At 49.3% G+C, this 14,389-nt stretch overlaps 1 protein-coding gene across 1 annotated transcript; it reads left to right on the forward strand.

The window, feature by feature from the left end:
* The first annotated feature begins 4,068 nt into the window (after window positions 1-4,068).
* Window positions 4,069-7,801, forward strand: OCSTAMP (osteoclast stimulatory transmembrane protein). The gene is made up of 3 exons (XM_027693949.1): window positions 4,069-4,112; window positions 5,003-6,047; window positions 7,460-7,801. The coding sequence occupies exons 1-3, from the start codon at window positions 4,069-4,071 to the stop codon at window positions 7,799-7,801; spliced, it is 1,431 nt and encodes a 476-aa protein (XP_027549750.1).
* The last annotated feature ends 6,588 nt before the right edge of the window (window positions 7,802-14,389 follow it).

Here is a 14,389-nt window from a genome sequence, read left to right on the forward strand (position 1 = left end):
GAAGAACTGAGACCACAGAGTTTGTGTAGAAGTCTCCAGAAATCACTCCCAGTGCCCTGGCATGTCTGTGGCACTGCCCAGGCAGAGGTCAGAAGGTATCTCACAAATGCAGCCAGGGCAGGTTTATGATCTCTGTGCCAACATGAGAAAGTGAGGCAGAGAGGGGACCAGTGACTAACCCGAGATCCACAACAGGGCCTTAGCAGACCTGGGAAAGACACAAAAAGCACCTGGATCCTAAACCTCTTTAGTCAAAGACCTGTCAGCTCTGTCAGCAGCCTCTGTTTCCCAGGGCTCCCCAGAGGATCTGGTTAAAAGCGTGTGAACAACAGTGTTACCTAATTCTGCTCTTTCATATCCAGGCATCTGTGAGAGCAGAACTAGCCTGGTATGCCTGAGTTTGAATTTTTTTTTTTTTTTTTAAACAGAGATTTTAATATTTAGTGTTTCTGGCGTTCAAAGGTGAACAGGGCTGCATGAATAATTTCTGATTCCATTTGCTGCTGCTAGTACTAAGATTTGCCAAAAGCAGCAGTCTTGAAGGGTCTGTGATACTAGTAGAGATATGAAAATTCCCAGGAAAGGGTATTTCAAGTGCTGTACTAACCTTCTATAACTTTGACTGTGTTATTTTAAAGGAACTCTGCCTGCCTATGCACCGTTTCTCTAGGAATGTAAAAATGCAACAACTATCACAAAAGCCATTCACATTAGCAGCCTCCTTGTGAATTTTAATTAACAGGAAATGCCACTCACACATTGAAATTCAACATCCAGAATATCTCTGCTTCACTCCTTTGATGTTCCCCGTCCAATCCTGGACCAACATCCTCATGTTCTCCTGAGACACTTGGAGGAAAATCATTTTGGTTTATTTACAGTAGGAAAGCATTTTGTAGTGTCTTTTATCCCAGAAGCATTCAAGTCACTTTACAAACCGTTCACACAGAAGAGCTGCTCTGTGTGTCCTTGCAGCAGGGAATGATTCTGGGGCTGTGTTCAGCTGATCTGCACCCAGCAGCGATGCTGGAAGTTCAGAAGAGAAAGGGAAAGATTCACAAAACAAATGAAAGCCCAACACGACAGGGGGAATTCAACTGTTGCAGGTTAGACAGCCTTAGTTCCCTTATCACAGTTATGCCTCCTGAGTCACTGAAAGGATATTGCTGGGATTTTTCTGTATTTCTACAGTAGAAACCTAAGAAGACGTGATGTGGCTCTGTATTACCAGAAGTTGTTAATTCGAATGTGATCTTAACAAGCAAAGAGCCATCACTAATTGGCTAATCTTTCCCACACCCTCAATTTCTTGAATGGGCAAAATAACGTGATCAACAGGTGCTGATGATATTGCCATGGAGAAACACCTTCAGCCTTAGTGATTCTGTTTTAGCCCTCCATTCATCTTCTTTACCCAGTAATTTTCTTAAGCTGTACAGTTCCTGCACCCCCCACACTACCTGGGATTCAGCTGCTCCTTTATGATACACCCTCTCCCATCACTGTCACCACCACAGGGTTACTTAGGTTGAACTTGCAGGTGTCTTGGCACAAACCCACCCTGAGCACTGCAATCTGCAAAGCAGGACTGGATTCAAAACCTCTGTCCTGGGAGGTACAAGCTCAGTCCCCATACCTAGTTCAGGTAAAACCAGGCTCTGCTTCGTGGCTACGATGCCAACGAAACCCTCTGTTGTCTCATAGTTCCAGCAAGCTGCCTGCAGGCATGTGGGGTTCTGTCTTCTCCTGTAGTGCTAAAAAGTCAAAATTGGTGATGTTAGAAAACTCAGAGCTTGAGCTCTACAGAGACTGGGACTTGTCAAGAAAGCCAAGTCCCTTCATACCATCTGGGAGTCACACAGGGCAAGAAAAGGCACCTCAGAGCATTTCTCCTAATCTTCCTCAGTTTTCCTCAAAACTCTCCCACCCACAGACAGACTTCTTTAGTTTCTGAGTCGGAACGAACCAGACCTCGAGGCCCTTGAGCAGCGTGTGACCACAAGATGTCACAGTTGCTTCGTTGCGAGGCTCAGTCCTGCCCTGCCCGTGTCCCGATCCCAGCCTTCACCCGCCGTTTCCCGGGTATCCCTATGAACACACGAGCTACTGCAGAGGATCAGTTCTGGGTATAAAATAGACGATATCCTACATCTAGCCTGTCCTGTAGTGCAGCCTGCAGGGATCAATTCTGAGTTGAGCCAGAGGAAAAAATCTGACTTTGCAAACAAACACTTGTTGATGCTGCCAGAGTTATGGCTCAGTTTCCCCACAGACTTCAGGTGCCTTTGCCAGATGATGTAGCAGACTCAGAAAAACACTCACCACAATGCTGTGGGCTTGAGGGTTTTTTGTTCTTTATAGCCTAATGCTACATTTATTTTTTTTTTTACTGCCCCAGAAAGCTGCCTGTGTAGCCTGGATGGGGTCCCAGGGGCTGATGTGAATATCAGTTTGCTCTGAAGCAGAGCGAGAAAGAAGTTTAGTCTTAGGAGAAGCTGATGAGCCTTGCAGGATCCAGCCATGGGCCTTTTGGGTTAGTCCCTTATAGTTGAATTCAAGACCTAATTCATGGCCTGTGCAAGCAATTGCTATGGATGCTCCAAACAAACAGCACTTTCTTTCCCGCCCGCCTGGCTGGTGCCTCTTCCCGGCTGGAGCCAGTCAGAGTTTCTCATCCGGCCCCTGTGCTCCAGGGCACCAGGAAGAAAGCTTTGCTCCACCAGCCACATGGGAAAAACAGAACTTTTAACTACAAAGCGGAGCTGTTGAGTGGAGCAGCGAGGGCAGAAGGGGCCTTGCCTGGTGCCTGCAGGAAGGGCAGAGGAGGTAGGCAGAGCTTTGCTCAGCCTGTTGTGTCGTTACTCCGTGTCCTCCAACTGCTGTGGGGTCTGGCCAAGTCCCCTGGGGAAGGTGCTGCTCTCCCAGCTCTCTCTGGAGGGCAGAGCCCCACGTGCTTTGTCTCCAGGGGTGGCCGGGACCGGGCTGACCTCCAGCCCTTTGCCCTTTCCCGCCCAGGGGAGCATGAGAACATCCCAGGGGCCCGGCGGTTCCCAGCCAGTGGGAGGGCTCAGCACAGGACAGCAGGTCCCTGTCAGGAATGGGCTCAGCTGGGTGAGTTGTGTCGCCTTTGCCCACAGGTGGTGGCTTAGCATGAGAGCGTCCGGCAAAGGGGCAGGTTTGGTGGCAGCCAGGGAAGGTTCCTGTAAATCCACAGGCTTGTAAATGAGGAGCAAACACCGTGGCTGGTTCCTGTCTCCTGGTGAGCAAGTTTGGCGGCTGGAGCTCTGTGCCCTGCACATCCTGGGGGCCGGGAAAGTCAATCCCGTGGGGATTACACCTCCTGGCCTGTACATCCAAGAGTTTCTCCGCAGTTTGGGAATCCTGACTGTGGCTCCAGGGGATTTGCTGGCTATAGGGAATTGGGAAAGGTTCAAGCTAGAAGCTTCGTTTTCCTCTGCCAGGACTGTGAGATGAGCCTTGAAGCAGCCTGTGAGCCCTGCACACAGTTTCAGCAGGGAGCAGCAGCCTGTCAGAACAGAGGAACACTTACCAGCACATGATTTGCTGGATCCTGCCATGCTCTTTGTGCCATGACTGATGTCTGGAAGGGGAAAAGCTCCCCTTCACTCTGAGAGAGATTCCAACCCTGCTGGTCACTGGTGGGCAGTGTGAGGAGTAATCATCTGATTTCCCAACAAGGGATGGTGACACCCCACGTTCCATGTGATGCTTGTTCCATCTTTGTCAGCCCATATGTTATTGACTCATTTTTTCAGCTATGTGTCATGTAAATAAGCCTTGTCTGCAATAACAGTAAGACCAGAAGAGGTGTAAAGCCCAAGCAGTGCTGTGGATCCTGGCTCTGTTCCACAGTGGTGTTATTCCCCGGGCTTCACACACCAGGTTTGCCCCACTCACTTCAGGAATTGCCAGTGCTGCTGATCTGAATTGCCTTAAAACATCTTATTTTTTGAGTCCTGGCTCTCTGGTGCTGCCTTGGTTTTTTTATCCCACCTCTCCTAACTGCCACACCCAGGATCCTCTCTCAGAGCAATAAGGCACTGGAGCATGGAGAGGTTTCGAGCAAGTCTGGGGTACCTCACTGCTGCTGGGTATGTAGTGTCTTCTCTAAATCTCTCTTTCTCTCTGTCTTGATAGCTGTTGTATGGTCTTTTTCCACTGAAAACCTCCTTTGCTAGTCAAAAATCTCCCTCAAAGGATAGCTGAGGCTGCTGTCAGGCAGTCAGAGATGGGAATTGCCTGGCTGGGGGCAGGCTCTTCTTCCCCACCAGGTTTTCTGGTCTCCAGAGAGTCACTCCAGATGTAAGGCCTGAGAAATTATATTCTTTCCCAAATGTTTGTTTCCACTGGACATTTAAATAGCTTAATGGGACCTTTCATCCTGTCTGTAGTGGCCAAATTCTTGTCCTTGGAGATTTCCTCTGGCCCTGCAGCTTCAGTGTGAAACTGTTTTCTCAGATCAGTTCTCTGTTCGTCACACTTAAACCTGCAGATTTGTGTTTGGCCTCCTCTTAAGGGGCGGAGAGAGCAGAAACCCCCCTCAACTGCCTGTCATCCACGTACCACCTTGTAAATACAACTTGACTTGTAAATACAGCAGCCAGGAGCCTCCTCTTTCTCGCTCCAACATCCTCTAACTAACCACTAAAGACACACTCAGCCACTGCCAATGATTTGACCCCTCTGAATGGCTCTATTATGGTTTTTATAGAATAACACAATGCTTTCCTGTGCTTACATTAAAGGAGGAGCAGTTGCATCGTACTTGGTGTTTGATCTTTCAAGAAATGCCTTGAACTTCCCTGTCCTGCTGCTTCCAGGGGAGATCTTGGTCCCAGCTACTCATCTTAGCAGGGAAGTAGAGAAGGGTGAGACCAGAAGCACTCAGAGAAGGACATTATAAAGACCCATGAGTGATTATCTTGAGAAAGCCCCCTAACTAGTGTGTTTATGTACACCCAGGTACTTGTTCTTTTTACAGGATGAGTGCCCGTGTCTACTGTGAAGACTTTCTCTTCCCGAAGGTGCACAGAACTGTGGCAGACCTATGGTGGGTTTACTCCAAACCTGTCCCAGCAGATGGCAGAGAGCTGTGGACCTTGTTTCTGCAGTGTTCCTGCATTACAGCACTGATAGGAGGCCTCTTTTACAACTGGATATTTGCTTCCCTGGAGTACTCCTGGCATCTCTCCACTGCAATGTCCATCTCCTTCAGCCTGCTCCTTCTCCTCACCCTTTTCCTGGTGCATCCTGCCCGCTGTGTCTTCAGCATGATCATGCCAACCCTGGGCACCAAGCAAGGCCGGAAGCTTCTCCTGTCAACCTGCGTCATGATCGCAGTGGTGAACGTAACACCCAACATCGTCAGCAACATCCAAACCATCCTGCAGGTCATCAAGTGCATCTGCAAGAATTCCTCTGACAGTCTCCTGAACTCCACTGCCCTGCTGCAGGCAGCCTCCCAGGAGTTTGGGGGTGCAATCCAAGAAGCTGTTCATCTGTTAACCTTTTATAAGCCCATGAGTGGACGTTTTAAGTTTTCATCGCTTCAGAACACCTCCTCCATATACCAAAAAATGGACCTTGCAGGTGAGAAAATCAGTAGGGACTTTTTGTCTGCTGAGGTGCTGGTCAAAGACTCTGTACGAGCAGGCAACAGGTTGGTTGCTGGTTTCTCCATGCTCTACCTCTGTTTTGAGTCCACCTGGTACTTGAAAAATTATCTCACCAACCTCCGCTTCGACAATTTTTACATCACCGAGGAGCTGGAGCGCTTGGCTGTGGAGAGAAAAGCAGCTCACCTGCTGGTGGGCTCATCCAAAAACCTCATCCGACCGACAGGCTGGAAGCTGTCCCGGGAAGAAGGGCTGCAGTGCCTCGTGCAGGCCGTGCTGCTCACCGTGGCCCTGCTGCTGATGCTGCTGCTGGTGGCCATGGAGCATTTTGCCTTCAGCGTGGCAGACACTGCAGTGAGAAAGGCAGCTCAGTTCTCCGTGGTGCCTGTCACCCTCCACATCAAATACAAGGTGAGTGCTGGGGTCCCCTGTGCTGCCCTGCATGGGGTGTGTCACATCCCCCCCCAAATGGTTAATGACCCCTCCAACCCGCCAACCCCCCCCAGCACCCAGGGTTCCCAGGGATTCTGGTGGGATTCTGCCCACCAAAAGGAAAGATATTCAAGGAGTTATTGCCCCTCTCTTTTGGGGTCAATGCCCCCCCTCTTTGGAGGTTAATTCCACCCCTCTTCAGGGGTTGTTTCCACCCCTCTTTGAGGGGTTGATTTTGCCCCGGTGAGGGTTAACACACCCCTTCTTTGTCAGTTAATTCTGCACCCCCTAGGGGTTAATACCCCCCCTCTTTGGGGGTTAACTCTGCCCCCCTTAAGAGTTAATGCCCTCCCTCTTTGGGGGTTAATGTCCCCCCCATTAGGGTTAACACTCACCTCCCGTATCACCCTAGATCTTAATGCCCCCCCTTGGGGGGTCAGTGTGCCCCTCATGGCAGTTAACCTTCTCCCCCCTGGTGGGATCACAATCTTTGAACCCTTATTTACCCACTCCTGACTTCCCTCCCCGGCAGCCAGACGGACAAGCAACAGGCTTGGGGGGGAGAAGGCAGAGGCACAACCTCAGCTGCTCCTTCCAGTGCATCAAATAGCAGCAGACACCTGCTCCAAAGTGCAGCCCCTCGGGAGTGAGGAAGGGAGCAAATAGTGCCTCACGCTGCAAAGGCACTGCTAGCAGCAGGCAGTCAGACCTCCCTGGGTCTCCAGGTCCCTTCCCTGGGCAAGGTGGAGGAATGTGAGTCCCTGTGGCACTGTCCTTCCACTGCAGAGCAGGTGCAAGCCCAAAAGGAAGGGAGAAGCTGATGAACACTGAGGATGTCTCCTCACCTTATTGCACTGGCTGTCTTTTAAGCAGAAAGCCCCGTTCCCTGGCTTCATTTTCACCCTGTGCAATCCTTTTCACAAACCTCTCCAGTTTGTATTTCAATATCCTTTATCTGGGCTAGTTCAGGTTTGGTGTTTTAGCTTCCCTCTTCTGTCACACAGCTGGCTTCCCTCCCCAGCCTCAGGATCCTTAGTGCAGACACCTGCTTACGATGGATTTACATGAAAATAATCAGGGCTTAGGAAAAGCCTCTAATATTCAGATATGCAGACACCAATACTGCTGTCTGGACGATGCCTTTCACCATAAATCTCACACAGTGAATACCTGTTATGATCTCTGTAGCAGCAGATAAAAATGATAGATAGGACTGGTTCTCACCGTGCCGAGTACTCAGCACCTGCACTGTTACTCTCACTCAGACTGAAGCGTACAGACACTTCAATGCCCTTCTCCTAGTGCTGTAAGGTGATTCCACATCCCCAGGCTGATGTGATTGATTTTGGTTTGTTCATACTCCATTTACCTTTTAACTCTCTTTATTTCAGGCTAAAATAGGTATCCTGCCCTCTTTTATCGAAGGTTTCGGGTTTCCTTCCGAGGAATTACCACTTCGGGATTTCGAGCAGAACTACCACCATTATCTGATCTCCAGCTCTGCCCACTGCAGGATCGGTCCCCCAGTGCCTCCCAACCCCTCTGTGCTGCTCGTTGTGGGGCTGCTCTTCTGCATCCTCTACTCCACCGTGTTCCTGGAAACCTTCACACACCGCCTGTGCCGAAAAATCGCCGCCTCCTTCTTCCCGAGCTGGGAGGAGAAGCGAGTGCTTTACCTCTACAGGAAGCTGTCCAGGAGGCAAAACAAGGAGCAAAACTGTGTGAAGAACTAAGGGTGCTTTTGGAAATCAATTTGAGAAAAATGGGCTTTTTCTTTTCTTTTCTTTTTTTTTTTTTTTTTTTTAAATATCTAGAAGTTCTGGAAGCAGTTGTTCCAGGAGGTGGGAGATGATGGCTCATATGACTTGGAGCATATCTGCAGCATTAGCCAAGGCTAACTGCTGCCTGGCAAATACATGGGAGCTGGGGTAGGGAAAGAGCTCATTCACCTCCTCCACCACACCCATGCTGGAAGAAGTACATGCTTCCTTTCTCACATTATACCTTCAGGCAGCAAGAAAGGAAACTCATTTGACTCGATTAATTTAATTTTCAAGGGGTTTTTCTCTCAAGTTTCATGCAAAGAAACCTGGGTAGACTGGATACATTTAGAAGAGAGTTTACTCACCTAAGAAAGTGTAATTTCAGCCTGCTAAAGTAAATTCAAGATCAATATCACCATGAGAGGCATATCCTGGGCATGGATGGTGGTGGAAATCAGCACATGAGGACAAAATCTCTTCAAAATGGCAGTCCAAAATAAAATATAAATAAAATAGCTGAAGGGACTCAGAAGAGGATGAGAGCAGCCAATAAAGGTCAATTTGGGTGTCGGTCTCTTTTCCCAAGTAACAAGTGATAGGATGAGAGGAAACAGCCTCAAGTTGTGCCTCAAGGAGAGATTTAGATTGGATATTAGGAAAAATTTCTCCAAGGTTTATCAAGCATGGGAACAGGCTGCCCAGGGCAGTGGTGGGGTCACCATCCCTGGAGAGATTTAAAAGACCTGTTCATGTGGCATCTGTGGACATGGTTTAGTGGTGGCCTTGGCAGTGCTGGGATAACAGTTGGACTCGATGATTTTAAATGTTGGGTTGTTTCAAACTCAGGAACTATGCCATTGTATCCAAAATGCATAAATCCATCACTGGGGCAGCATCTGAAGTGTGTTATTTTTGAAAGAGAGGCAGATGGGACACCTCTGTAAGGGCAGGAGCCAGAGGGGGAGAAGATCCATCTGTGCCAGGTTATAAACAAAGCAACTTCACAGCTTCATTTCTTCGAAGCATCTCTATTATTTTCCTCCCTTCTTCCATTAAAGTCTTCATTAAGGTAATTATTTGACATAATGCACCTCAATGAGATTAAATGACAGCAGTGAAGTGGCAGCTGCTGCCAGATGCACCGGATTTTCTCAGCTTCCGAGGTACTTGAAGCAAGTAGGTCTGGATTATATTTTTTTAAGCATCTACCTAAGAAAACCCTGGTGCATTCATCATCTCAGGTTTCTTAATTCCCTGCTGTTCTGATGATTAATCCAAGCACCATTTTGCCTCTACAGCAACAGGGGGCTTTGTCATGGTGTTTCTCTAGGAAATACTACTGAGTAGCCAAAATTATCCAGAGTCTGGGGTTAAAACAGAGCTGGGAGAAGAGAGGAGCACCTCCAGCCAGCTAACCATCCCAGTGGCATGTCCCCTTCCAACAAGAACATCTTTCTAAAAAGTTTGTCCTCGGGAAGACTTATCTTTTTGGCAGGAGATGAGCATTGATGATGAGCTTGTGCAGCACATCAGTCACGTCGCCCCTGGTGCCGACTTGGGCTGTCGTGCTTTCCCCGGGCAGGGGAGCTGGCAGGAGGTAGAGCTGCTGGAAATTGCTTTGCTCTCCTGAGAGGTGTTGTTCCTCAGATAAAGGTGTGACAAAACAGCAAACATTACCATTATAGAGCCATAGTGTGCCCTGGAGAGGTCCAGCTGCCTCGTCAGGGTTTGCTTAATGGTGCGACAGAGAAACGCTGAACAGATGAACCAGCAGGCAACGTTCATTTATTCACATATTTTTTTATTAAGTATGACTAATGTACAAGCCTCGTTATTTGCTAAGGGATTTTCATTCCTCAGAGCCCCTCCACACTCCCACTCTCACTCCTGCTCATTGTGGCTCTCGTTGCCTTCATTTTCCCTCAGAGCATCCCTCCTGTCCCACAGGCAAGAGGACACAGGGACCAAGGCTTTGCCCTGTGTCACTGTCACCCACCACCCACCCCATGCTGGGTCTGGAGCCCTTGAGGTGGGTCCTGAGTGTTCACCTCCTCCATGGGGAAAATCCCTGCTGGGCAGTGCTGCTCCTACTTATTTACTTATTTACTGTGTTCTGCAGGGAAGGGTTTCACCACATCTGCCTTCCAGGCTTGGTTATTCATGAAGTTTAAAGTTCAGAGTCAGATATTCACATGCAGTGAGGCAGAGGCAGGGCTGGGGTGCTGTGGCGGGGCTGGGGAGCTTCCTTGCACTTGTTGAGGTTTGAGGCTTCTTAATTACATAGAGAAAAGTGTTAATCACAAGAGAGAAAGGCCCCTGGGTTGCTCTCTTCTCCAGGAGTGCAATAAGCCCAAGGGGCAGAAAGTCACTTGCACATGGGACAGGTTCTACCCTGAAAGCCCTGATTGCCTTGGAGTTCTGTGGTGTGTTTTAGTGGATTTTTCACAGGCAAAATATATGCTAAGTTCCTGCTCATGGCTGGCTGGCAGGCAAGAATGAATGGCCTTAATATACTGAGGAGCAAGTGCACATTATTTCACTCAGACAGTCTCTAGGAAAGATCTCAAAAATAGCCACAAATCTGCATCTACCAGAGCAGACAGCCAAGCAGACAAAAACCTCTCTCCACAAATGTTTCCTGATTTTCAAGCAAACTCCATTTTTACTGCATTTATCCTATCTACAGTATTTGCACTGTTACTGCTATGGAGAAGCAACACTTCCATGCACCAAATTTTAGAGAAGGAAGCATTAATGACCACAAATAAAAGCAAATAAAAGCTATTTCATAGCGTTCTGCGTGCAATTCATAGCAAGGGTTTCCCTGGTCCTGGCTCTTTCTAATGCAGATTGTGTCAGGGTTTCATTCTGAACTCAATGCCTCACATTAGAAAATTTCCAAATTAGTTGTAACTAATTTCCAAATTAGTTGTAACAGTCCTTCATCCTGCGACAAAAATAGTTGAAATGAGGTAGAAGCAACATTGGTTATCCCAGAAGGCTGCTGAAAGCTGGGATGTGGATACAGAAGCCAATCCTCCAGGCACCTTTCTCAGCCCCCTGATTCCAGATTTCACTCTGAAATCACTGATTTCTCACTCTCCAGGCACTCAGAGAAGCCCTGAGATGAGTGACTTCAGCAGTGGTTCACAGGGTGACAGGGTGGCACGTTGAGGAGATGCTGAGGAAATGGAGTTAGTTCACTTCCACCCCTCTGTAGCCTTTGCCAAGGACTGGGGTAGAAGAAATTCTGTATTTCTTTGCTGATGAGCAATTGAGGAACTGAAATCACCAGAAAAGATATTTTAAACACACAGATACAACGTGAAAAAAGTACCACATTTCCACACATTTCTTACTTCTCTGGTGTTCCAGTTGAACCTTCTGTAATTCCTCATCCCGTCGGGAAATAGCTGGAGAGATTCTTTCGTATCTGGGAAGGGAAGAGAAGCCAATTCTGTGAACTTATTTCCCAACAGATGTAAAATAAGAAGCCCACCAGTATTACTAGTCAGGGGTGATCCATGGCTTAGGTGGCAGGTTTTCCTTTGAAGTAGGTTGGGAAAATGAAGTGGCCAATTTGAAAGGCTGAAAGCTTCCTCTTGCCTTAGTAGGAAATGTTCTGGGGCTGCTCAGAGGACGAAGTGGGAACTCTGCGAATTACAGGAAGGAGCAGGTCAAGCCAAGGGCTCGGCTGGGCTGGGCTGAATCATCTTCTCCTTTTACCAGAGGAGACAAGAAGTTGCTCCACGTGCCTGGTGCTTTGTGCTCTGCACTACCAGGGCATCAGCAACACCAGGTTCACAACCCCACTGAGGTGGGTGGGGGGGGCGGGGGGAACTTTGGTCCCATCTAGACCTTTCCTAAAAATAGGTGCCTAAAACCACGTGGATTTTGCTCTCTCAGGACCAACTGATGTTGCACGTGTGGTCCTGGGCTTTGTGGGAATCACAAAGAAAATAAAAGAAAAACAAATATAAAAATAAAAATAAAAGGGAGGTGAGTATGGTGCTCTTGACAGGGCTGATGGGAGGAAGGAGCTTACTCTGGCATTAGAACAAATTCATCTCAGAGCAGGGAGAGCTTTGTCCTCTGTCTGGACACTGCAGTGCACACAGGAAAGATCTGAAAAAACATTTGAAACCATTAACTGGGTGGAGGGGGCTGCTGAGCGGCAAGAGCTGCTGCCATTTCACCCACTGTTTTTTCAGACTAACCAGAGCAGCTCTGAGGAGTGAAGGCAGGTGGACCAGAGGCACATTTTTGGGGGAACATCCCTGGCAGCAGGACCAGAGAGGGGAGTCTTAGTCACTTCCATGACCTAGACAGCTGAGCAGAGCACAGTGATGGGGTTTGGTGGTTGAGTTCAGTGATGAAGAACTTCACAGACACCACTTCCAGTGGTTCCTGGGTATTTGGGTTGGTGCTGACCAAGGACTCAGAGCATTTTGTCCCCCCTGTGTTCATCAGGGGTGCAGCGTGGCGCTGTACCAAGTGCTTGTTGTTGCAGCATTATGGCACTGACATTTAGATGTCACAGAATATGAAATAACCCATAATTGCAGTCTAATTGTTCTGCCAGAATTTTATTCTTTCATTATATTGCTGGTCCCTCTGGGGCTGCTCACAGGAATCAGTAGAAAATCACCAGGTAGTTCATTTCTGTGTGCATGTGGCACTACCCAGTCGTTTTTGCATGTTTAATTCCTTCACAACTGCTTTTTTTGCTTGGGTTCTATCTCTAAGAGCATTAACCCATAAAGCCCCAAAGTGATTTGCTTCTTGGCTGTGACTCTGGAACACTGAAGGCGATTTTGCCAGAACTTCTCTCTCCTTTGTCTTTCTGATTGAGCAATAACTGTTGCTTCTGTGAGATTGACTCATAGCCCATCTCTGATAGCACTTGTCAGCCCTCAGGCTGCTTTGCAGAGCCATGAGCACCTTCCTTCCTGGTCCCTGTTGAGCTGCAGGGTGCAAAAGTGGGAATTACTTCCCCACCATCACTTGCAATTCCAAATTTGGCCATTGCCTAGGGGGCTAAACCCAGTAACAAGTCCCTGAAAACCACTTGTGGCTTCTGTCATTCGGTTTCTCCACTGGCACTGTGTGGATGCAGCCTCTCTGTCCCACCTCTAACAGCAGAAGTTTTATGGGTTTAATATTTGTAGATTATGAAGCCCTAGGGAATGGAGAGGTGTTTTATCACAGATTTGGGTAAGAGGATCACTTTCTCCCAGCTTTGTTTACCAAATACATGGAGCCATAGAGGTCTTTTCAGTCTCTCCACCCAGGTTTGCACAGACCAGGCTTAGAAATTTGCCTGTGAAACGCTAGATTTGAATCACCCACCATCAGATGATCCTTCATATTTTGAACATGCACCTCAGTGTCTGGGATTAGCAGGACACTTCTGACTGTAACTGAAATCTAATCTAATAAAAAAGCAAGCTCTCCCCTTGTCTTTTCCTCCATCCACAGGTCAGGGGACCTTTAGCATTTAGCCCTGCAAACACAATTGCTCTTTCAATATGAAAATGCATTTTCTGAGTGCAGAGACATCAGGAGCAAGCACGGAGCTGGCAGCAAATTCTGGCTCCTACTGTCCATCATGGAGACTCTGGATCTCCCAGCCTGACCATCAGGGAGATACCAGACACCCCAGCCTCATCGTTGGAAAGATACAGGATCTGCTAGTCCAGAACTGGGTAAGCCTTTTCCCAAAGAAGTAACAGTGACGTGCTTGTTTGGGACATGGATGGCTACAGGAAAGACAGCACAAGGAGGTCACTACCTCATGTCCAGGGAAGGCATCTCTCTGCCCCAGCCCAAGGGATACAGGAAAGGCCATGGATCTCAGTGGCATTGCTCCAGTCCCATCCTCCCGAGGAGAAGGAAGGAAGGACTCCTCATCCTCAGCTCTCCTTGCCCGGGTGGGGGGAACAGTGGAGCCCGAGGCTCGGCCGGGGACACAAGGCACCTACAGCCCGGAGCCCTGGAGCGGACACACTGCTGGGGGACTCTCAGCCCCTGTGTCTCTGCATTCTGGCTTCTCTAACCTGCAACCCCATCCCCTGCTTGGGCTCCTTCCTCCTCCTCCTCCTCCTCTTCGGCTCAGCGGTGCGCTAGGACCCGGCGGGAGAAGGCGGGGGATGCCGGCGGGAGGTGATGGGGGGTCCCGGGGGTGGAGGTATCCCTGGGGGGGCTGCGGGCGGTCCTGAGGGAGTCCTGGTGATTCCTGCGGGTCCCGGCGGCTGAGGGAACTTCTGGAGGCTCCCGGGAGGTGAGGATCCTGGGCAGTCCAGAGTGGTTCCCAGGGCTGGGGACTCCTGGAGGGTCTCGGGGACTGGGGGGATCCTGACCGCTCCCCGCCCCTCTCCATGGGGAGTTTGCAGGGGAGGGGGGTGCAAAGAGCCGGGCGGCTGCAAGACTAGGGGTGAATCGTTGGAAAGAAGGGAGGGAGGAGCCGGGGTGGGCGGGAAGGCGGGGAGGGGGCGAGGGGGCAGCCCCGGCTCTCGCCGCAGGGTGCGCGGGGCTCCGCCGCGAACGGCTGCGGGGACG

The sequence above is a fragment of the Neopelma chrysocephalum genome, unplaced genomic scaffold (assembly GCF_003984885.1).
Source record: "Neopelma chrysocephalum unplaced genomic scaffold, ASM398488v2 Primary Assembly neopelma1_94, whole genome shotgun sequence".
Lineage (NCBI taxonomy): Eukaryota > Metazoa > Chordata > Aves > Passeriformes > Pipridae > Neopelma > Neopelma chrysocephalum.

Bases quoted from the DNA above. Each gene is read 5' to 3' on its own strand.
- OCSTAMP (XM_027693949.1), top strand. From the start codon at position 4,069: ATGGAGAGGTTTCGAGCAAGTCTGGGGTACCTCACTGCTGCTGG. The intron at 4,113-5,002 runs GTATGTAGTGTC...TTCTTTTTACAG, and splicing joins GGGTACCTCACTGCTGCTGG to GATGAGTGCCCGTGTCTACT. The intron at 6,048-7,459 runs GTGAGTGCTGGG...TCTTTATTTCAG, and splicing joins CCCTCCACATCAAATACAAG to GCTAAAATAGGTATCCTGCC.